The sequence below is a fragment of the Lactuca saligna genome, chromosome 5, assembly GCF_052625555.1.
Source record: "Lactuca saligna cultivar CGN05327 chromosome 5, ASM5262555v1, whole genome shotgun sequence".
NCBI classification, from domain to species: domain Eukaryota; kingdom Viridiplantae; phylum Streptophyta; class Magnoliopsida; order Asterales; family Asteraceae; genus Lactuca; species Lactuca saligna.
The window spans coordinates 232,075,804-232,100,342 of NC_136421.1; the positions used below are offsets into that span (position 1 = coordinate 232,075,804).

Consider the following 24,539-nt stretch of genomic DNA (forward strand, 5'->3'; position numbering starts at 1 on the left):
ACATAGTTAAAGCCTCCACATCTTCGAGTTTCAAGCTACGTATTCGGAAGAACACCATCAGACCGTTCACCTTCGTTGATTATTGCTACCACCAAAACTCCCCAAATCTAACCTAACGACGGCCACCACCCACCATTTATCGAAACACTATCACACTCTTTAAAAACCAGTTCTCCTTCTCTGCCTTACTTTCTCACTAAAACTGTCTCAACTACTATTTTTTGCCTCAACCATTTACCACTTCCATCGAATTGCCGACCTAATGCTTCCCTCACTGTCGTTTGTTGTCTCCAATGACTCGCCTCTACCACGACATAAATATAAACACAAAGATACCTACTCATTGAACAAAAAAATACATCAACCTCTCAGCAGCCACCAAAATCTTCAAAGTCCTTGATCAGAGACCATCATAAGCCATCACCCGCTCCGCCATCAACCATTACACTCACGATTCATCGTAAGCCACCACAGTCTACCCCTTCTGTATCTATCTCTTTCCCTCTCTCTTTGTTCTAGATTTTATCGATAATCATGGTGATATTTTTTCAAGGTTTCTGTAATTTTCGGCCAGACAGATGGTTTGCTCACACCTGTTTTGGTTTGGCCATTTTTTCAGGCATCTTACTCTGTGTATCATTTTCTCATTTCTTTTTTACATTGTTGTGCTTTGAAATTACATCACGTTATAATGGGTTGTTGACATCAATACAAGAAACTCTCCTATTGACATCGATCGATGCAGAGCTTACTCTCCCATAATTCTCGTAACTTATTTACTTTGGATTATTACTTTCATTTACACAAGTACTCTCAAGTTTTTTTTAGAAAATCTTGTATCGAGTATGTAACAACACAAAATTCAAGCCCGAAAATTTCATTTTTAATTTAATAAACATTTTACCAAAACATTGTCAATAAAACAACACATTTCAAAATCATAATGTTGTGTCCCAAACCAGGAGATCAAAAGTAATGAAAATCAGAGTACAATCCTAGAAACTCAATGCAGGAACCATGTGTGTGTGTGATGCGCTGCTACACCGTTGGCTCCTTCCCCTTCAACAAAGAGGTGCCTGAAACCAAAACCAAAACTGTAAGCACAAAGCTTACTGAGTTCCCCCATCATACCACATACCATACAATATAATCGGTATCTTTCAACCGGTAACTTTCATCGGTATTTTTCAACCGGTAACCATCATCGATATCTTTCAACCGGTAATCATCATCGGTATCTTTCAACCGGTAATTGCCATCGGTATTTTTCAACCGATAATTGGGGACTATTCCACCCCCTACCACTAGCATACAACAATAGATATAAACATACAGTCAGTCATATCCGGGTACTGACCTACCCTTCGCTCCTAAGGACCGTTGTCAGGGAAACTAATCCCTACTATACACATAACATATCATACAGATGAATCTCATGACAAAAGCACATAACCAGACCAAGATAATTATCACGAAGACAATCATCTTCTAAATACCCCTTTTTGGTGGGCTGACTTTGTGGCCTTAGACCCACCCCTACTGAAAGGTAACTCGCCTCAATGTCGTGCAGTGTTTGAACTATCCTCGATGTACAAGTTGAATCCCTTTGACTCCTCGATCCCTACACGAAAACCTTCAAGTCATCACATAGAACGTGCAACCCTAAACAGGGTTAGTTCAAGTCCAGTCAAAGTAAACTTAAAGTTGACCTGACTTGCCGAGTTGGGCCGTCAACTCATCAAGTCCCTAACCCTTTACCCGTCCTTATCCATGAGTCGACACGTCGAGTTTGGCAACGACTCGACGAGTTCCTCTGTTATATGAACATCGCATGAACCTCATCCAACTCGCCGAGTTGTATGAAAAACTTGTCGAGTTCACCTTCATCTGATGAACAAGTCCTATCCTTGACTCGACGAGTTGTATGAACAGCTCGTCGAGTTCATCTTCAACCATAAGGATTTTTGCCTTGGACTCGCCGAGTCTGTTCTAGCACTCGTTGAGTCCCATGAACTAAAAGTCTAAAGCTAAGTCCGATGCATTGGGTCACTCCTTCTGACCAGCTACCACCCTTCTAACCCCAACTGATTTCTTTTGACCCTCAACAAATATGGGACTTTATGCCCTAGACTCGTTGAGTCCCAAGAACACACTCGCCGAGTCGATAACGTTTCACACCCTAAATCCTTGATTTCTGATGTACAACACTTGTCCGAATGATAGATCCAAGCCCCTAAGCTCGATCTAGCACGTAAAGTTACGAACTTTACGTGCATGCATGAGACTTATGAGCCAAAAAGGCTATAAAATGGCTCTAATGTTGCATGAAGCCTTCCTTGACCCTTCCCAAGGCTATAAAGCAACCCAAACCTGCCTAGTGACCCCTCCCAAGAATTAGATCTGAATTCTTGATCCCCAACCATGTTTTCAATCATGGTTGGTTGCCTCATATGGCTTAAAGCCCTAAATATTTCCCGAAAAAAGGATCTAACCAACAAGCAAGCAAGGTACAGACTTTATATCTTTCAAAAGCTGCAAATGATGAACCAAAATCGAATCCTTCAGTCCCCTCTTGATCCTTCTATGCTCTTCCTTCTTCCTTGAGGTCAAAACCCACAAAAATCACTCAAAAGCTTTAGATCTTGCACCAAAACGCTTAGGGTTTGCTATGGAGGGTTCCTGAGAGCAATAGGGACGAGTGGTGACTGAAAGAGATGATTAAATAGGGTGCAAACCCTCAGATTAAGGTTTTTGTCCAGCCAGTGCCTACTCGTCGAGTCCGGAACCCGACTCGCCGAGTCCATCACTTAAATCTCGCGTCTTGTCCCGCTTCTACTTGACGAGTTGTCCCTTCAACTCGTCGAGTCCAAGGCCAAAAATTCAAAACACTTAGATAAAAAAATAAAAAGAAATACCTACCAAGAACCAGGTGCTATAAATCTGCCCCACTTATTTTAGACATCGTCCTCGAAGTCTGCTACTTGTTCCTGAAACAGCTCTGGGTAATGCTCCATCATCTCGTCTGCCTGCTCCCAAGTCTATTTCGAGCCCTTCCGGTGCTGCCATTACACCTTCACGAGCTCCACTCTCTTGTTCCTTAGATCCTTCGACTTCCAGTCAAGGATCACCACAGGTTGCTCGATGTAATTCAGGCTGCCATCAACCTGAATCTCCTCCAAGGGCATCACTGTTGAGTCGTCCACCAGACACTTTCGCAGCTGGGAAACGTGGAAATTGGTGTGGATCTGACTGAGTTCGGCTGGCAGATCCAACCTATATGCCACCTTGCCCACCCGGTCTATAACCCTGAATGATCCAATGTACCTGGGGCCCAATTTTCCCCGTTTCCTGAATCGTATAACGCCCTTCCATGGCGACACCTTCAGGAGAACCATATCCCCGACCTGGAACTCCAGGTCTGATTGGCGCTTATCGGCATAGCTTTTCTGCCGAATCTAAGCAGTCTAAAGCCTACTCCGGACCTACTGGATCTTCTCTTTCGTCTTGAGCACCACTTCAGTGCTCCCCATTACCCTCTGGTCAACCTCGCCGCAACATATCGGGGTCCTACACCTCCTCCCATACAGCATCTCGAAGGGAGGGCGGTCAATGCTTGCATGATAACTATTGTTATAAGAGAACTCTGCCAATGGAAGGTAGGTATCCCAACTACCTCCGAAGTCTAACACGCATGCTCACAGCATATCCTCCAAAGTCCGGATGGTCCGATCGCTCTGATCATCCGTCTGCGGGTGAAAGGCGGTGCTAAAATGCAGACGAGTACCCAACTCATCATGAAATTTCTTCCAAAACCTGGAAGTGAACCGCACATCCCTGTCTGAAATCACCGAAACTGGCTCCCTGTGCCGTGCCACCACCTCCCTGATATAGATGTCGACCAACTTTTTGGCCGAAATGCTCTCCTGAATCGGAATAAAATGGGCCCTCTTGGTCAATCAATCGATGATGACCCAAATCCAATCCACTCCCCGGGCGGTCCTGGGAAGCTTTGTGATAAAATCCATTGTGATGTCTTCCCATTTCCACATGAGAATATCCAACGACTGCATCTTGCCATGAGGTCTCTGATGCTCAGCCTTAACTTTCTACAGGTCAAGCACCACTCCACGTACCATGCCACATCCCGCTTTATGCAGGGCCACCAATAGTCCAGACGAAGATCCCTATACATCTTTGTCGCGCCGTGGTGAATGGAGAATTGAGATTTGTGCGCCTCCTCCATCAGAACCTGGCGTACACCCTCGTGGTACGGCACCCACACCCTACAATGTAGTATCAGTAATCCTCGGCTGTCATAGTCGAAGGAGGAAACCTGCCCCACTATCTGCTCACTCTTCCAATGTTCCCCCTTCATGGCCTCCTGTTGCGACTAAGTACGTCAGCCACCACATTCGCCTTTCCCGGATGGTAAAAGATCTCGCATTCGCTAGTCCTTCACCATGTCCAACCACCGACGCTGCCTCATGTTTAGATTCAGATGATCCATGAGGTACCTCAAACTCTTGTGTTCTGTGTAGTTGGTACAGCGAACCCCATAGAGGTAGTGACGCTAAATCTTGATGGCGAATACAACATCCCCCAGCTCCAAATCATGCGTCGGGCAATTCGCCTCGTAAGGCTTCAGCTGCCTCGATGCGTAGACGATCACATGCCCTCTCTGCATCAGTACTGCGACCAAACCCGAGATAGAAGCATCGCAGTACACAAAAAAATCCTCCATGTCCTTCAGCAGTGCTAAGATTGGCGCCTCGCACAATCTCTGTCTTAGTGTCTCGAATGCGGCCTACTGCTCAGGCCCCCAACGAAAGACCACGGCCTTCCTTGTTAGCCTGGTCAGAGGTACGGCTATCTTGTAGAAATCCTGGATGAATCTCCAATAGTAGCCGGCTAATCGTAGGAAACTCTGAATCTCAGATGGAGACGTCGGAACCTCCCATCTCATTACAACCTCCACTTTGGCTGGGTCCACCGAAATCCCATTCTGGTTGACGAGGTGCCCAAGGAATTGGACCTCGCGCAACCAGACTCACACTTGGAGAACTTAGCATACAAGTTCTCCCTCATCAAAGTCTCTAGAACCTCTCGCAGATGCTCCTTGTGCTCCTCCTGTGTCTTGGAATAGACCAATATGTCATTGATGAAAACTATCACAGACCAATCCAGCATCAGTCTGCAAACACGGTTCATGAGATCCGTGAACGCGGCATGAGCATTTGTGAGCCCGAAAGGCATCACCACAAATTCATAGTGACCATAACGTGTTTGAAAGGCAGTCTTTTGCACATCCCCCTCTCTAACCCTCATCTGGTGATTCCCTAAATGCAAATCAATCTTAGAGAACCAAGATGCTCCCTGTAGCTGGTCAAGGAGATCATCGATCCTCGGGAGTGGTTAATGGTTCCTCACCATCACCTTATTCAGCTCCCGATAATCTACACATCCGATGCGACCCGTCCTTCCTCTTCACAAACAGAATTGGGGCTCCCCAGGGTGAACCGCTCGGTCTAATGAACCCCTTGTATAACAGCTCCTCCAGCTGTGTAGACAACTCCTGCATCTCAGGAGGAGCCAACCGTTACGATGCCTTGGCTATCGGTGTCGCACCCGAAACTAGGTCGATCCTGAACTCCACCTGTCTCTCCGGAGGTACCCCGGGAAACTCCTCGAGGAATACGTCCTCAAACTCCCGTACCACGGGTACATCGCCCACCATCGCCTTACCCGCCTCCCGGGTATCCATAACATATGCGACATAACTTGCGCGACCCTGCTGGAGGTAGCAACTAGCCCTCGCTGGCGAACATAAAGCTGGCCCTCGCCGTGGCCTTTCACCCTGAACCACCAACTCTCCCCCACTAGGGGTCTTGATCCACATTGACTGTTGCGCACAATCGATCACTTCCCCATTGGGGCTCAGCCAATCCATACCAATAATAACCTTGCTCCCCCGCAAAGGTATGGGAACCAAGTTGTAGCACTCAGTTCCTGGTATGGAATTTGTTTTGTTGTATTTTGCATTTTTGGCCTGGGACTCGGCGAGTTGAAGGCCCAACTCGTCGAGTAGGAGTGAGATTGGACACGAGACTTAAGTGATGGACTCTTCGAGTCGGCATCCAGACTCAATGAGTAGGCTCTGACTGGACAAAACCCTAATCTGAGGGTTTGCACCATATTTAATCATCTCTTCCAGCCACCACTCGCCCCTATTGCTCCCAAAGACCCTCCATAGCAAACCCTAGCCAAGTGTGTGAAGATCTAAAGGAACTTGTGGTGATTTTGGTGGTTTTGTTCACAAGGAAGAAGAAAGAGCATAAAAGGATCAAGAGGAAATTGAAGGATTCGGGTTTGGTTCACCATTTGCAGTCTTTGAAAGGTATAAAGTTTGTACCATGCTTACTTGTTTGTTAGATCCCTTTTTGGGGAGGATTTAGGGCTTTTAAGCCATATGAGGTTACCAACCATGATTTACAAACATGGTTAGGGGTCAAGACTTCGGATCTAGCACTTGGGGAGAGTCACAAGGTAGATTTGGGTTGCTTTTGCACCCAAAGAAGGCCCCATGCAACAAAAGAGCCATTTTAGAGCCTCTTTGGCTCAAAAGTCCCATGCATGCACGTAAAGTTCGTAACTTTACGTGCTAGATCGAGCTTGGGGGCTTGGATCTATCATTTGGACAAGTGTTGTACATCAGAAATCGAGGATTTAGGGTGTGGACGTTATCGACTCGGCGAGTCCGTTCTTGGGACTCGGCGAGTCCAAGGCTTTGAGTCCCATATCTGTTGAGGGTCAAAAGAACTCAGTTGGGTATTAGAAGGGTTGTAGCAGGACAGAAAGAGTGACCCAACGCATTGGACTTAGTTTTAGACCTGGAGTTCATGGGACTCGACGAGTGGCAGAACAGACTCGGCGAGTCCAAGGCAATCTTCTTATGTTTGAAGATGAAGTCGACGAGTTGTTCATACAACTCGACGAGTCAAGGTCAGGACTTGTTCATCAGATGAAGGTGAACTCGGCGAGACGGATGAAGGTTCATTGATGTTCGTAAAGAAGGGGAACTCGTCGAGTCGTTGCCAAACTCGATGAGTCTAGCCATGGATAAGGACGGGTAAAGAGTAGGGACTCGACGAGTTGATGGCCCAACTGGGCGAGTCGGGTCAACTGGAAGTTGACTTTGACTTGGACTTGGTTGGGGTAAAATAGTCATTTTACCCTAAGAGTAGATATCAGATTCTGACTGAGTGTTTTGTGGGATTATAGCTGGAGGATATCCGGAGCAGTAGCAGACAGATGTTTCCCGTGCAGATTATCAGCAACTACTCATACAAGGTGAGTTACCTTCCAGTAAGGGTGAGTCTAAGGCCATAATGTCGGCCCACCAAATAGGAATATTTAGGAGATGATTGTCTCTGTGATAATTATCTTGGTCTGGTTATGTGCCTTGGTTATGAGCTTTATCTGTATGATATGTTATGTGTATAGTAGGGATCAGTTTCCCTGACAGTGGTCCTTAGGACCGAACGGTAGGTTAGTACCTGGATATGCCTGATTGTATGTTTATATCTTGATGTTGTATGCTAGTGGTAGGGGTGGAATAGTCCCCAGTTACCGGTTGAAAGATACCGATTATGGTTACCGGTTGAAAGATACCGATGATGATTACCGGTTGAAAGATATTGATGATGATTACCGGTTGAAAGTTACCGATGTTTGCTCTAATATATACTATGAGTTTGTGTGTGATTATTTGTAAAAAGAAACGAAATTGGTTGCTATGTTTACTAATAAATGAAAGCAGGTTGATATATATTGTAGTTTTGGTCCATGTGGTTTTCCTCACCACACTCCAGTTCCATATTATTGATTACATTTAAGCTATTTGCGGAAAAGAACTAACCGCTTTTAGAAACTAATTTCTAAAAACTATATGCATCTGTTGCTTGGTGCGGGTAAACGGCTAGTATATATATATATATATATATATATATATATATATATATATATATATATATATATATATATATATATATATATAATTTTCATGAGCTTTTCCTAAACACTCTTACTCCAGCACTTCTAAGCCCCATAATGAATTTTGTTCCGGACTCGATCAAAATTTTGGATTTTTTGTTTAGGCGTGTTCAGCAAAATTAACTGATAACCGATAACCGGTAGCTTGAAACTTGTAGTGTTTTATTAAACGATACATGAAGTAGCATTTGGATTTAGAGCGTTTTGTTTAAATTAAACGTTAGAAGCTTGTAATGCTGAATAATTTTATGTTCAAAACGAAATATTTTGTTAAACGCTAAAAGCTTCAAAATGTTCCATGCCGAAAACGTTCTTAGTTTTTAACTAAAAATAGTGGTCATTTGCGTAAATATCTCTTGTAAGAGTATATCATATGGACAATTTGAATTGGTGTTATAACAAGAAACAACAAGATGAGGGGCTCGTGTTCATGGTGTTATAACACCATGTTAAAAGGAGAGAGATAGAGAGAAATAATTTGGCAGTCAATAGGTGATCACGTTTCTTCTTGTCTTGAAGACAACAAGAAGCACCACAACAAAATGCAACAAGAAAAGAAGTGGTGTTTTTGATGTTATAATGGCGTTACAGGCTGCCAACTCAAACAACACGACCCACACGCTATGCTCTAAAAATATGGCATTTAGGAATGAAAGCTGCCAACAACACGACCCACACCTATGCTCTAAAAATATGGCATTTAGGAATGAATTAATTTCATAACGATCATGGATTTGCTTATATAATTTTGTACTCACCATTATACTGAAATATTTTAAAAAGGGTGTTCGTTACGAGCTTTTGATGGGTGTCGTACAACAACGGATTAATTGCTCGCATTCGAGAAAACGATTTTATCTTGTTCATTCAGATATTGCAAGATTTAAAGAAGGTGAACAGAAGAGAAGAGGAGATCCATTGATTTCAAGTGGTCCATTCCAAATCCCCTACCAACATTTATCAAGTATCAAGAAACTGAATAAAGCCGATCTGAGCTGAGCCTGCCTCTGCCACAGAATTCAAGTCTCATAAACAAAAGCAACAGGTGTACTTGATTGAGTCTTGACCATGGCCGGTGGACCCCTCCTCCTACCCACACCACATGTGCCGGACTGAACCCCTCTTCTCCGCCTCTGATTTGCGAAAGGGGGCCTTTGCGATATCATACACGAACTGCTCGGAAAGACTGTTGTCCTATGCCATTTTTTCCGTTTTCTTGATGACGCTTTCCCCATGACATGAACATAAATATCACAAATTCACAATATGCATGCCTTCTTTCGTACTTGAGGCCATGAAGACATGGAAGGTCTAATCAATTGAAGAAGACGTGTATTGTTCAACAGAGACCCCACCAAAATGGAATACGACCCGTTAGTTCTTTTTCTAAAGGGCACTGTTCATAAAAAAAGCAAAGTAGCAGCAGCAACGTTGCCCTTTCAATTGGATCTGTGCTGTTGGATTTATCTTATTCTCTGAAAGATTTCCTCTAATTAGGTACACAAACAGACATTTTTGCTTTCCCAATCAGTGTTTGCGATCATAGGTTAATGGTTAGTATTTATTTTCAGCATACGAGCTTAAGAAATTCGAAGCATCAGGAAGAAAAGGTTAAAAAAAATAAAACGACCAAAACACAAGCTTGTGCACATCAACTGTTTGACGAAATGACTCTGAATTTTCAAATCTATGAACCCTAATTTCAGTTATCTACCGATAAAATTACGCGCATCTGATCTATCCAATTTGGAGCCCAATCCAGTCTATGTAAGAATCTGATTCTCTATCTTTAATTTTCTTCCTTTAAATTTTATTATCTTCTTTATGCCTTTCAGTACTTGAGTATTGGCTAGTCTCACTGTACCTTTGGTGTGTACTTCGTATTTATGTCATGTGGTTTGTTTTACATGTTCAGTACAAATATTTATTATTTAAATTTTTTGTATTAATTCTGGTGGCAAATGTTTCCTATTCACAAAGAATGGAAGAATAAATATTGGTGTGCAAATCTTTTTAGACTAGTATTTATTACAACATACAACTATAGTTTGACCATGTACACAAAAAAAAACAATTAAAAATTAGTTTAATTAATGATTCCAGCATTCCCCGTATCACTAGAATAACGTTGGTGATTCAAGAAAACATTGTATCAAGATATAAAAAGGTTAATAGTCAGTGCAACATTTTCCCAAAAGTAGGAAAAAAGAACAGTGATTAGAATTGAAGTTTGAGACTTTTTAGTTAATTAAATATAATTGGTATATAAATATAAAAGGCCATCACATCAGTCATCAGCAAACATGTCTCTTCTTCTCTAAACATATTCTGCCCTTTTCTGTCAAAGATATATCCCCTTTTTTCTTGTGCTATTCACCTTCCAAATAGCATTCCAAAGTTCTCTCTTAATTTCATATAGCATGCAAGTGAAGTATCTTTAATTACACTGACAAGTCTCCATCGTCATCGCTCATCATCGTCTTCTACATCTTCTATTTATAGTCTTATTATATCAAAATCTTGAAGCTTTTTTAACTACTCATGGAATCTACAACAACCTACTCATGGCGCTTGAGGCTGATAATCAGTATCACACTCATTCTTCTGTTTTCTTTCATTCTGTCACCTTCTGTTTCAGGTAAAACTAATCGTATGTAGATTACTTAATCCCAAATCAGTTTCATTTTTCTATCATTTTCTTGTTATGTACATGATGCTTGATTTTGTCAATTATTTTAATTCTAATTAATTAGCAGTTAATGAAGGTGTAGAAGAAAGAACAAGAACATTGGGATCAAGGCCACCGGGATGCGTGAACAGATGCATGAACTGTCAACCATGTCGAGCGACTTTGGTTATCCCTCCTCACCATAAAAATAAAAACATCGATTACAGATCTCAATCTTCTCATCGTGAAGATGATTGTTATTATCTTCTCTCATGGAAATGCAAATGTGGTGATAAACTCTTTCAGCCTTGAATCTTCATCTTATTATGTTGTATATATATCGACCAATTTCAGTGCTTAATTACTTAATTATATATATAACTTTCACTCTCGTTGTGAACAATTGTGAACCCTATCGTGTATTTCCAGTATTTGAATCACACAGAAGTCATGTAAAATTGAAAACAGAGGAATTGTATTCAAAGAATAAGTTCTCGAATCAAACACAAGTATACGAATGTGACTCTCTAAGTATATATATATATATATATATATATATATATATATATATATATATATATATATATATATATATATATATATACCCCTACAAATTTAACACCATCAATACTAAAGCTGTGGAACATGCCGCCATTACCTTGAAGGAGAAAAGAGATGTTGCAGAAGAAGGCACAAGTCCTGTGAATCCGATATCGTAAGAAATGCTTCCATCGGCTTTGAAAAGCCCGAAGTTTCTCTCGGAGGTCGGGCCGGGTTTTAGGTTTTCGTTAAACATGGCGAAAACATACGCCTTCACCACCATTTTTGGTCTGTAAGGTGTACCTTTCTTCTTCAGGAGTCTTTTACGTAAGTTCAGGTTATACGTTCTCGCGTTACTCAACGTAGCTCCGGCTTCATTCGCATCACCTTTTGAAGCCCATCCTGTTTCCGATACTATAACCTCCATCTTCTCAAATCCAGCTTTTTCCAAAGCAGCGTAAGTCGCATCAATTTGTGCTTCGAACATGTTGTCGTAATGTAATTTCGTTTTCGCGTCTTCTATTCCTGCATTCTTTTTGAAAATTGCGTAATTGATATCGATGTGTTCGGGGTCACTGATGTATGCGAGAAATGGATACGTGTTTATGTAGAAAGGGGACTTGATTTGGGAGAAGAATTCGAGGAGAGGTTTCATGTAGGGAACTAGGGTTTCCTTAAACGCGCCGGCTGACGGAGGGAAGGAACTAGCGAACACGCCGGCGGAATGTGGGCTTGAAACCTCGACATCGTCGGCGAGGTGGAGGAGGTCGAGAGCAGTGTGGATGTTTTTCACCGCCGGTAGCAGGACCTCCCAGAGTTCTTGATCGGCGCCGCCTAGAACCTCGTTTCCGACTGCGATTCCACGGATACGGGTCCCGGGAACGAAGGGTTCCACGTTATTTTTCACCCAATCCATGGCTCGATCCTGGCTTGTGCTTATATCTCTCAGGAATTCGTTTCCAAGCCCGATGATGATCTCGATTCCCGATCCTTTGAACGCTTTGAGAACTTCATGATCGGCGTCGTAGATTCTTGTGTTCTTGATTTTTGCTGCTTTCATAAGGGTGACGACACTTTCCGGCGAGGGGATGTTGTCGGCTATTCGCCCGTAGTTGACTCCATATGTCCCCGTGAATGCACTAGCTATCAGAACTGCCGAAAAGAATAAAATGTTTTTTTGAAGCAATTTTTTAGTTAATTGTATTTATTGGGTCAACTATTACAAAATGTTGCAAAGTTGCAACAAAATTTTATATTTAAATAAGATAAATATACATAATTTTCAACATGGCTTATAGAAATTTATGACTAATATATAAATAATATGGTTAAATTTAAATTTAAAATCTAAAATATATTTTTAAAAATAATTTACCTAAAACAAATATTGGATGAAACATACTAAAAGCACAAAACAAAACATATCTAATAGAAATAGACGAGTTTTTAGTCATTCGAGATCGTTTAAAATTAGTAACAATGTTTTTTTTTCTTACTTTTTTTTTAAAAAAAGGTGCTGTTTAAAAAGATGGTAAATTGGATGAAAATTGGTATTAGAAAACCTCCAAACCCATGTAACAAGAATTTTGAAGAAATAATTGATGAAAATGATATTCTTATTATATTATGTGAAAATCGATTGTTGTATAGGTTTGAAAACTAGTTTCTAATTTGTTTCTTTAAAATTGTTTTCACTCAAACGAGTTCCAACTTTCCATATCTCAAATCGATAACCAACTACAAGATCAACTTCAAACAAAACGTTTTAGTCAAACAAATTCGGTTTTAAAACCTATTTTTTGTGCTCGTCTAGCTTCTATGAAGTTGGTTATGGGTTTGGGCTTGTTTCGGTCCAAGCTCTTATCCTTAACTATAATCATACTAAACACAAATTACCTACAAGGTTAGTGAATCGAGCATACCGTTGTTAATGGCGACAATGACAAGAATGAAGAACCGAAGCGATGATGTGGAAAAGTCCATTGTTTGTAAATGTAGATTACAATGTAGAAGATGAAGTATGTGGATATGTAAATATGTAAGAAACGGGAAGAACAATGACTTGTTGTTTGGGATGCTTGTTCTTTAGGAATGCCATTAGAGTTGTCAATCAAAGATTCTTGAGATGAATTAATGGGAGATTGCAATATTGGACTATAAGATTATGGCGTAGGGTATGTAATACCATAAATTATTTTTACGACAAGTGTTATGTAAAAAAAATTAGATTATAGTTATGTTTTAAAAAAACAGTCTATAAAAAAAAGACTAAATCATTACAACTTTATAAAGCATGCACATGCTTATGGGACAATATTTAAAACAAGAGAAGAAATAAATAAATATTTAATTCTTGTTAAATGTTTTGTTTGGTATTCGTATGAATCAATTTGTTTTTTACGTGTTAGTAGAGTTAAGCAAACAACTATATTTTGTGGACATTTTTATTATTTTTTTGTGAATTTGTATCGTTATGTTTTAGAAATATGTATATATAAACATTATGTCTTTATATATAATTATATTAATATTATTATTTCAGGCAAAGTTTTATATATACTAACCAAATGTATGTTAAACGAAAAGACCATGAAATTTATTTTATTTTATATTACGACGTCTAAGAAATATATAGCCCTATTGTTATTTTTTGTAGTTAATTAAATGAGGGATTCCAACTTTTTGAATGCTTTCCCCATCTCTAAAGTTTACTTCTTTTCTTGTATGCTTTATATACCTTTCCTGTATAAATAGATTCAGGTTGACATCTGAAATATCACCGAGGAGCAACCGCTTTGCTTTGCCGGCGGGGAACCCATAACCACCGTGCCTTTAAGGAAAGGATTTGCTCTTTGGTTAATTGGGCTATAAAAATATATACTACTAGGTCATACGAATTACATTTAGAAGATAAATTATTTTTTCATAGAAAAATTAGTATAAGACTTATATACTATATGAATTTATTAGATATAAAATTTTATATCAATATATAAATATTTAATATTTTATAAAGTGATATTTTTACATAAGAAAGTATAATATTTTGGAACATTTATAAAAGAATTCAAATTGTTTGGAGCATTTACGAGACTTTATTATCAAATTAATAGAAATATTTTCTTTCCTTATAGAATTTGTTAGAATTTTATGGAACTTTATTTAAAAAGAAAAATGGTAATCCCAAAAAATGACAAGTAGAAAATAAAATTTTTAAAATTCCTACAAAATAAAATTTTTAAAATTCCTACAAAATAACATGTGTCAATATGAAAGATAATAGGATATATAGCAAAATTGTTTTTATTTATTAGGTTAGATAATATAAAAAATCTGGTGATTAAAGAAAATTAACATGATTAATTGAGAAAATATGGTTTTATGATTTAAAAATGGAATTCAAATTATTAGTTTCTAATTTAACATGATCTTTAAATGGAAGTGTATATATATATACGGGAAAAGTGAATATATCCTTAAGGGTATATAAGCTTAGGTACCCAAACACACCATATTATATCGTTTCGTATCATATATAGCCATTGTAATTGTTCAATGTTCTTATAATTCAACTTCTAACTTGAATTACTTTAAACATTTTTATAAATTTCATGTTTATCTTACTCTTACATAATTGTCATTTTCAACAATAATATATATAGCTTAGTAAGTGTTCGGCAAAAAGATGTGATGTAAGACGAAGATAATAGTGAAAATTTAAAAATATTGAATATAAATCAAGTTAAGGACTGAAGTTTAACAATATTATACTAACTATATCAAACAAAACGACGTATTATTATGAGTTTGGGTACCTAAGCTTACATACCCTTAAGGGTATATTCACTTTTCCCTATATATATATATATATATATATATATATATATATATATATATATATATATATATATATATATATATATATATGAGAAAAGTGAATATACCCTTAAGGGTATATAAGCTTAGGTACCCAAACTCACTATACTACATCGTTTTGTATCATATATATATATATATATATATATATATATATATATATATATATATATATATATTGTAATTATCTAATGTTCTTATAATTCAACTTCTAACTTGATTTACTTCCAAAAATTTTATCAATTTCACATTTATATTCCTCTTACATAATTTTCATTTTCAACTATAATATATATATATATATATATATATATATATATATATATATATATATATATATATATATAGCCTAGTAGGTGTTCGGCAAAAAGACGTGATGTAAGAGGAACATAATAATGAAATATCGAAAATTTTGAAAGTAAATCAAGTCAATGGTTGAAGTTTAAGAACATTATAATGAATATATTAACAAAATGATGTATTATAATGTGTTTGGGTACCTAAGCTTATATGTTAATTTTGAAGTTATAATAACTTTAAAATTTTTGACATATCTCTTAATTAATAATTAATAATTTATTTAAAATAATTTATTAATAGTTATTAAATTTTATTATCAATGTTTAATTAATTTTGTAACTGTGGTTACCACGGGTTGTAAACTAGTATATATATATATATATATATATATATATATATATATATATATATATATATATATATATATATATATATATATAAAACAATAAATACGGATATTTAATAAAAAACACGTGCCAACCAATAAATATGAATACTTAATAGAATTACATCTGACAATATAAGACTATTCGACTATTCTTTTATTAATATAATAAGAGATTTTTTAGAATTTCATAAATGGGTCTTATGGTTTTGATTTTGTTCCCAAAACAGTCTTTATATAACTTTTTTTTTGCATGAATGATTCATTTGGACGAAACATTGCACTCCAATGGTCCTTCTGATGGATGTTCGTTTAAGGATCATTTGTGAATTTTAGAAAAAATCTATTAAAATTTTTATTATTTATCATAAATCAAATAAAAAGAAAGAAAAAAATTAAAACATAGAAAATATAATATTTATATAAATAAAAAAACTTACTAATTTTAATCATCATGCAGTTATATTTTATTTAATATATAAATAATTTTTCTTATCTAAACTTTATCTAAAATACTTAAACTACAATAAACATTTGCGTTTTCAAGTTTTATCTAAAAAAAATTGAAGTACAAAAACATCATTTTATAACTTTTTTATTTTTATGTGATGTGATTTTCAAGATTTATCTTTATTTTTATTATACAAATATATTTATTTTTATAAAAAAAAATTGTTGTTATAAAAAATATGCTATTATAAAAATAATATTATTCTGATATTCTATTTTAAAAAATACAAGTATGTGGTTTTGAGTTAAAAATAAAAATATGTTTCGATTTTGGTTTCATAGTAAAAATACGTTTAATTTTATATTGATTCAATATAAACTTTTGATATTTAATTTAAAAAAATATTTCGTTCTATAAAATTTTGAACATATTTCTTAATAAAGACATAAACTTTTCAAAGCAGAATTAAAAAACTTCTCTTAGCTAATGATAAAATAATTAAAAATAAATAAATAAATTTATATAAGAAAAAATAAAGATAAATCTTAAAAATAACATCATATAAAAATTAAAAATAGATAACATTATGTTTTTATACTTCAAATTTTTTAGATAAAAAATAGAAAAACAAAAATATTCCATGATGTATTGTAGTTTAAATATTTTTAGATAAAGTGTAGACAACAAAAATTATTTATATATTAAATAAAAAATATTTGCATGAGATTAAAATTAGCAAATAATTTGTTTATTTATATAAATATTAGATTTATATGTTTTAGTTTTTTTGTCTTTTTATTTGATTTATGGTAATTAATATAAGATTTATTAGATTTTTTTTAAAGTTCACAAATGATCCTTAAGCAAAATTTCACAAATGATCCGGTCCTTATAAGAAGTTTTACAAAATCAAAAAATGGACCTTATGTAAGATTCCCTCAACTTTACGGCTACATCTTACGGACATTCATCCCAGTAGAGAGCAAAGTTTCGTCCAAAGAAATTAATAATACAAAAAGGGTTCATAAGGATTATTTTCAGGATAAAATCAAAACCATAATGAAGATTTGTGAAATTTTGTCTCTTTTTATTATCATTTTATATAACTTTTTTTTAATTATTTAGTGTAACAAAATTGTCATTTTTTTACTATTTTTAATAAAATATTGTTAGGGTTATAAGTTTTAATCTCAAGTGAAACTAGAAAGTTATGAGACACACGTTTCGATGGCGGTAATCCGTTTTGTAAGTTCAATTTTGCTGATTATATTAATAAAAGGTAAGTACTATTGTATTTGTTGATAGATAAAGTCGATACCACTGACTAACTTTAATTTATTCCGAACGTACAAAAACGTATTATATATTACCAAATTCATATGTAGAAAAAAATACATTAAAAATAAGCATGACAACATACACAATATTTACACGAAAACGTAAGAAACACGAATTTACACTGAAATGTACATAAAAAATTAGGGGTGAGTAAACCCAAACCAAAAAACCGAGAAACCGATTAAAACCGACGAAACCGGAACTGAAAAAACCGAAACCGAAGCAAAACTGACGGTTAGGGTTTGATATTTTTAAAAACCGAAAAATCGGGTTCGGTTTCGGTTTTTACCCAGAAACCGACCCATCCAACCCAAGAAACCGACCCATACTTAAAACCGACAAACTGCCCCAAGAAACCGACCCATCCAACCCGAGAAATCACCCATACTTGATTGTGTTTTGTTTGTAATAGACTATTTCGGGCTTTGGTTATAACTTGTAAAAGACTATTTGTTGTAAGACTAATATTTTTTAAAGTATTTAACTTCAATTTGGTGTTTTTTAAGTATTTAGCTTGTTGTTTTGTTTATAGAAAATGGGTTAAAACCCGAAACCCATGGGTTTAATGAAACATCCCAAAATACGACCCAAAAATTTTTGTTTAATAATTACTAAAAACACCATGATAAAATCATAAGGTAAAACTCGTACGTCAATATCTCACAAACAAAGTAAAGTGTTATGAGTAAATTGTCTCAACATTGTATCAAATCCCATCTATGAAAACTAAAAACAACTCCTAGGACAACTGAAGTTGTGGTGTGTGTGATGTCATCAACCCGAGCTCTTCCCTTTGCTTGCGGAAGTACCTGAAACCAAAACTGAAACTTTAAGCATGAAACTTAGTGAGCTCCCCAAAACTACCACATACCATACAATACATATAAACACATATTGGGCCTTGCCCTCTGCATCGGACCGAAGTCCGGAAACTGCATCGGACCAAAGTTCAGAACTAACCAGGGCCTTGCCCTCTGCATCAGATCGAAATCCGGAACTACTGAGGCCTTGCCTCCTGCATCGGACCAAAGTCCGGAACTAACTGCATCGGACCGAAGTCCGGAACTACTGAACATAACATAACATAGCATATCAACTAACATGAGCACATAAATATCATACTATATCGGGCTGTAACCCGAAACACATAACACAGAAATCCTGTTTGAGCCACGAAGGCATCAAACATACTAAAATCTGCATCGGACCGAAGTCCGGAAACTACTACTAGCTAAACGGGCCGACATTGTGGCCTTAGACCCGTTCCTACTGAAAGGAAACTCACCTCGTGATCTGGCTGCTGAGTGTGTGTCTCTGGAAACTATCTGTTGCTGCTTCGGTATCTCCCCGGCTATAATTCCACAAATATACTCAATCAAATACTAATAACTGTATTGGGGTAAAATGACTCTTTTACCCCTGGCTAAAGTCAACTCTCCTGGTCAAAGTCAACTTTCAGTTGACCTGACTCGCCGAGTTGGGCCGCCAACTCGCCGAGTCTCTACTCTCATTTATCAACCCTGCCCGCTGCTACTCGTCGATTATGGCATATACTCGACGAGTTCCCATTCTATTCCAACACTCAGGTCATCTACATCCGACTCGCCGAGTCGTATGACCAACTCGACGAGTTGTTCTTGAATAATAACAAGATTGCCTTGGACTCGTCGAGTTGTATGAACAACTTGTCGAGTCCCTCCATTGCTGAGTCTAACCTCTAACTCACTGAGTCCATACACTACTCACTGGTCCCCACTCGGAATCACTCAAAGGGGAAGAATCGGGGACTCGCGACTCGACTCGCCGAGTCTGAAGAACGACTCGCCGAGTCTCATGCATGCAACTTCTAAAAACTCGATTATGCTCAAAACCACTGCATACAATATATAGATCTGAGCTCCTAAGGCTGGTTAACCATGTAATGTTCCTAACTTTACGTGTTCAAAAGCATACAAAAGGGTATAAAGGCTAGAAAGGCACTTGGAAGAGTAGATCTAGGGCTATCATGCAAATGGCTCCATAAAGTTGATAGATCTACGTTTTTGGAACTGAAACATGGCTAGATTCGAAAGCTAATCCATCCAATATGATTTCTCTACTATGAACAAGCTAAAGAATGGGCTAAATATGCTTATAAAGGGGAATCTATCAACAAAACGGGAAGAAACTGATCATTACCTCAAAGTACTCTGAGATGGGTGCAAGGAATTGGATCTTCTTCTTCTTCTTTGGATTTAGCCTTCTTCTTCTCTTCAAAACTTCAAGAATTACACCAAGAATGCTCAAAAACTCAATGGGATGATTAGGGTTTGCTTAGATAACGTTTTGAGGATGAAAGAGGCGAGTTTGGGGCTGATAAGCTGGTTTAAATAGGGTGCAAACCCGAGGATTTAGGGTTTCTACCTGGCAGGCCGACTCGCCGAGTCCCGAATATGGACTCGCCGAGTCGTCGATCTATAAGCTTATCAAAATCACGACCCTACTCGACGAGTCGGGACATAGACTCGCCGAGTTCCTCTACAAACTTCAAAAATAAATACTATAAAAGCAACATACCAGAGACAGGTCGTTACAACTCTCCCCCACTTAACTCAGACTTCATCCTCGAAGTCTGCTGCTGTTGAATCTGCAAATAACTCGGGATAATGTTCTCTCATCTCATCTTCAGCCTCCCACGTCCACTCAGACCCTTTCCGGTGCTCCCACTGCACCTTCACTAGCTGAATTACCTTGTTCCTCAAGGTCTTTGCCTTACGATCCAGAATCGCGACCGGCCTCTCAATATAATTCAAGTTGCTATCAACCTGAATATCCTCTAAAGGAACAACTGCTGACTCATCCACCAAACACTTCCTCAACTGAGACACATGGAAAGTGTTGTGGATCTGGCTAAGCTTTGCCGGAAGATCCAACCGATAAGCAACCCGACCCACCCGGGCCAAAACCCTGAAAGGACCAATGAACCTGGGGCCCAGCTTCCCCCTCTTCCAAAACCTGATGACACCTTTCCAAGGTGAGACCTTCAGAAGGACCATGTCGCCTACCCGGAACTCTAAATCTGAACGCCTCCTATCGGCGTAGCTCTTCTGCCGACTCTGCGCAGTCTGCAGTCTACCACGAACCTGCTGAATCAACTCGGTCTTCTTGAGCACCACCTCCGTGCTCCCAATAACCCGCTGACCGACCTCGTCCCAACAAATCGGGGTCCTGCACTTCCTCCCATAAAGCATCTCAAAGGGAGGTCGATCAATGCTCGCATGATAACTGTTGTTATACGAAAATTCCGCTAACGGAAGATACGTATCCCAACTGCCCCCGAAATCTAGAACACATGCCCGGAGCATGTCCTCAAGAGTTTGAATCGTCCTCTCACTTTGCCCGTCCGTCTGAGGGTGGAAAGCGGTGCTAAAATGAAGATGAGTACCCATCTCGTCAGAATTTGGATGTAAAACGGACGTCTCGGTCTGACACCACTGATACCGGCACTCCATGACGTGCAACTATCTCCCGCACATAGATATCGGCTAACTTTTCCGCTGATATGCTCTCCTGGATCGGTATGAAATGAACACTCTTCGTCAACCGATCCACTACCACCCAAATCGAATCTACCCCACGTGCGGTCCTGGGAAGCTTAGTGATAAAATCCATGGTGATGTCCTCCCATTTCCACACGGGAATGTCTAACGGCTGCATCTTGCCGTGAGGCCTCTGATGTTCTGCCTTGACCTTCCTGCAGGTCAGGAATCTCTCTACATACCAAGCAACATCCCGCTTCACGCAGGGCCACCAATAATGGAGTCGAAGATCTCTAAACATCTTCGTCGCCCCTGGGTGAATAGAAAATCGAGACTTATGAGCCTCGTCCATCAACACCTGCCGTACTCCGACCCGTACGGTACCCACACTCTCCCATAGAGGGTCAACAACCCCCGACTATCATAATCGAACGCAGCTACTCGACCCACAATCCTCTCACATTTCTGTTTCTCTTCCTTGAGGCCCTCAACCTGAGCCTCCCTGATCCATTCCAACAACGGAGTGATTACTGTCATCCTCAGACATAAGTCTCTGATAGGAGCTGCTGTCACCTTTCGGCTCAAGGCGTCGGCCACTACGTTGGCCTTCCCTGGATGGTAAAGGATATCACAATCATAATCCTTCAGCACATCCAACCATCTCCGCTGCCTCATGTTTAGACTCGGCTGATCCATAAGGTATCTCAGACTCTTATGATCCGTGTAGATAGTACAACGGACCCCATAAAGATAATGTCTCCAAATCTTGAGGGCAAACACTACTGCCCCCAGCTCTAAATCGTGTGTAGGATAGTTAGCCTCGTGAGGCTTCAACTGTCTCGAGGCGTAAGCTATCACATGCCCCCGTTGCATCGACACTGCTCCTATACTTGTGATTGAGGCATCACAGTAGACTACAAAATCCTCTATTCCCTCTGGCAGGGAAAGAATCAGAGCCTCGCATAACCTCTGCCTGAGGGTCTCGAATGCCGCCTGCTGCTCAGGCCCCTAACGAAACACCACTGACTTCCTAGTCAGTCGGGTGAGCGGTACTGTTATCTTGGAGAAATCTTGAATGAATCTCTCCTGTAGTACCCTGCCAAACCTAGGAAGCTCCGAATCTCGGATGGAGACCTCGGGACTTCCCACTGCATCACGGCCTCTATCTTGGCCGGATCTACAAATATACCCTTCTGGTTGATGAGGTGACCAAGGAACTGCACCTCACGCAACCAGAACTCGCACTTGGAGAACTTTGCGAAAAGCCTCTCCCTTCTCAAAACTTCTAGCACCTCCCTCAGGTGCTCCTCATGCTGCTCCTGAGTCTTGGAATACACCAAGATATCATCTATGAATACTATCACAGACCGATCCATCATCGGTCTGCATACGCGATTCATGAGGTCCATGAATGCGGCTGGAGCATTAGTGAGCCCAAAAGGCATCACTACAAACTCATAATGACCATATCGGGTCCTAAAAGCAGTCTTCTGTACATCTTAGCCTCTAACTCGCATCTGGTGATATCTGGAGCGTAAATCGATCTTGGAGAACCCAAGACGCCCCCTGAAGCTGATCAAACAAATCATCTATCCTTGGGAGGGGTAACGGTTCTTCACCGTTACCTTATTCAGCTCCCGGTAGTCAATGCACATACGGTGCGACCCATCCTTCTTCTTCACAAACAGGATCGGCGCTCCCCAGGGTGAACTACTGGGTCGTATAAAACCCTTGTCTAGCAACTCCTGCAGCTGCGTAGACAACTCCTGCGTCTCAGGGGGAGCTAACCGGTACGGTGCCTTGGCTATCGGAGCCGCACCAGGAATTAGGTCGATCCCAAACTCGACCTGTCTCTCGGGAGGTATTCCCGGTAAATCCTCCGGGAATACATCCGGAAAGTCTCGCACTACCGGAACGTCGCCAACTGTCGACTTGCCCTTCTCCCGGGCATCCATAACATAAGCTACATAACCGGCGCAACCCTGCTGAAAATAGCGCCTCGCCCTCGCGGCTGAACAAAGAACTGGTCCACGCTGTGGCCTTTTGCCCTGAATCACTAACTCTCCCCCACTGGGGTGCGAACCCTCGCTAGTTGTAACTCGCAATCAATCACAGCCCCGTTGGGACTCAACCAATCCATGCCCACTTTAACCTTATTCCCTCGCAGGGGAATAGGGACCAAATCCACCGAAAACTGTTCATCGAACAACTGAAGAGAACATCCTCTATGTACCCTGACAACCCTCACGGTCCTGTCATATGCTATCTTGACCTCTAGTGGACAATCTAGCTACCCTGGAGCTCTACTAAATCTCTTGCTAAGCGCTAGCGATACAAACGATCGGGTAGCCCCCGAATCAAATAATACTGTAGCAGAGATGTCGTTCACAGAGAACGACCCTATACAAAACATATAACCATAAGCAATATTCAATAATAATAAAGAGATGAAGGGAAAAATACAAACCCGTCACCACATCAGGAGTCGCTCACGCCTCCTCTGCTGTCATCTAAAAAGCTCGACTCCTTGCCACTGGTGCCTCTGCTCGGCCCTGCTGGCCATCTGTAATCCTCAAAGTAGCAGGGGCAGGTGCAACCACCTTCCCTGCTGCAGCTAAACTTGGACACTGGGACTTTTTATGTCCCCTCTGATTGCACTGGAAGCAAATCAGATCTAATGCTGCAATAGCGGTAGCAGGAGCCATACAATCCCTACTCAAATGCCCAGTCCGACCGCACTTGTAGCAGCCAGAACTCCCTGCCTTGCACACGCCGTCGTGCAATCTCCCACACTTGCCACATCGACCGTGGCTCTGCTGACTCCTGGATCTGTGAACTGAAACCTTGGGCTTTTTGCCCGAACTGGCTGTACCTGGAACTGCCTCCGGTTTCCTCTTCTTCTCCATCTCAAGGTCAATCTCCCTCTCCCGAGCCCTAGCAATCATGTCATCCAGCGTTTTACAGCTAGAACGGCTTACAAACTGGCAGATATCGCTCCGCACCATCTCATGATAACGGGCCTTCTTCATTTCCTCATCAGCTGCATACTGAGGAACGAGAAGAGCCCTCTCCCTGAACTTAGCGGTGATCTCCTCCACTGTCTCTGTAGTCTGGGTGAGATCCTGAAACTCCCTGGCTAACTGCTACACCTCAATAACCGGTGCAAACTCCGCCCTGAACCTGGTGGAGAAATCAGTCCAGGTCATGGCATCTAATGCTGCATCATCTCCAATAGTATGTCCGACCTCCTCCCACCAATCCCGTGCTCTGTCCTTCAGGAGACAGGACGCCAATCTAACCTTGTCCCCCCTCGGGACACCTGCTTGTGCGGAAAGTGTTGGCCACATTCGCCAACCACCTAGTACTCGCTATGGGGTCCCGCGCCCAATGGTAATCTGGAGCTCCACATGCCCT

The 24,539-nt window shown here is 39.7% G+C and overlaps 1 protein-coding gene and 1 long non-coding RNA gene across 2 annotated transcripts; one reads left to right on the plus strand and one right to left on the minus strand.

The window, feature by feature from the left end:
- The first annotated feature begins 8,837 nt into the window (after window positions 1-8,837).
- On the plus strand, window positions 8,838-10,934 carry LOC145046136 (uncharacterized). The gene is made up of 3 exons (XR_013681960.1): window positions 8,838-9,546; window positions 9,621-9,816; window positions 10,806-10,934. It is a non-coding gene; the product is annotated as an uncharacterized LOC145046136 (long non-coding RNA).
- Window positions 10,935-11,300: 366 nt separating this feature from the next.
- Window positions 11,301-13,264, minus strand: LOC145046135 (glucan endo-1,3-beta-glucosidase 14-like). Its single transcript, XM_078994440.1, has 2 exons — window positions 13,180-13,264; window positions 11,301-12,409 (listed from the first exon to the last, which is right to left on the minus strand). Exons 1-2 carry the CDS (start codon window positions 13,238-13,240, stop codon window positions 11,325-11,327), a joined length of 1,146 nt encoding a protein of 381 aa, XP_078850566.1. The 5' UTR covers window positions 13,241-13,264; the 3' UTR covers window positions 11,301-11,324.
- Between the last annotated feature and the right edge of the window lie 11,275 nt (window positions 13,265-24,539).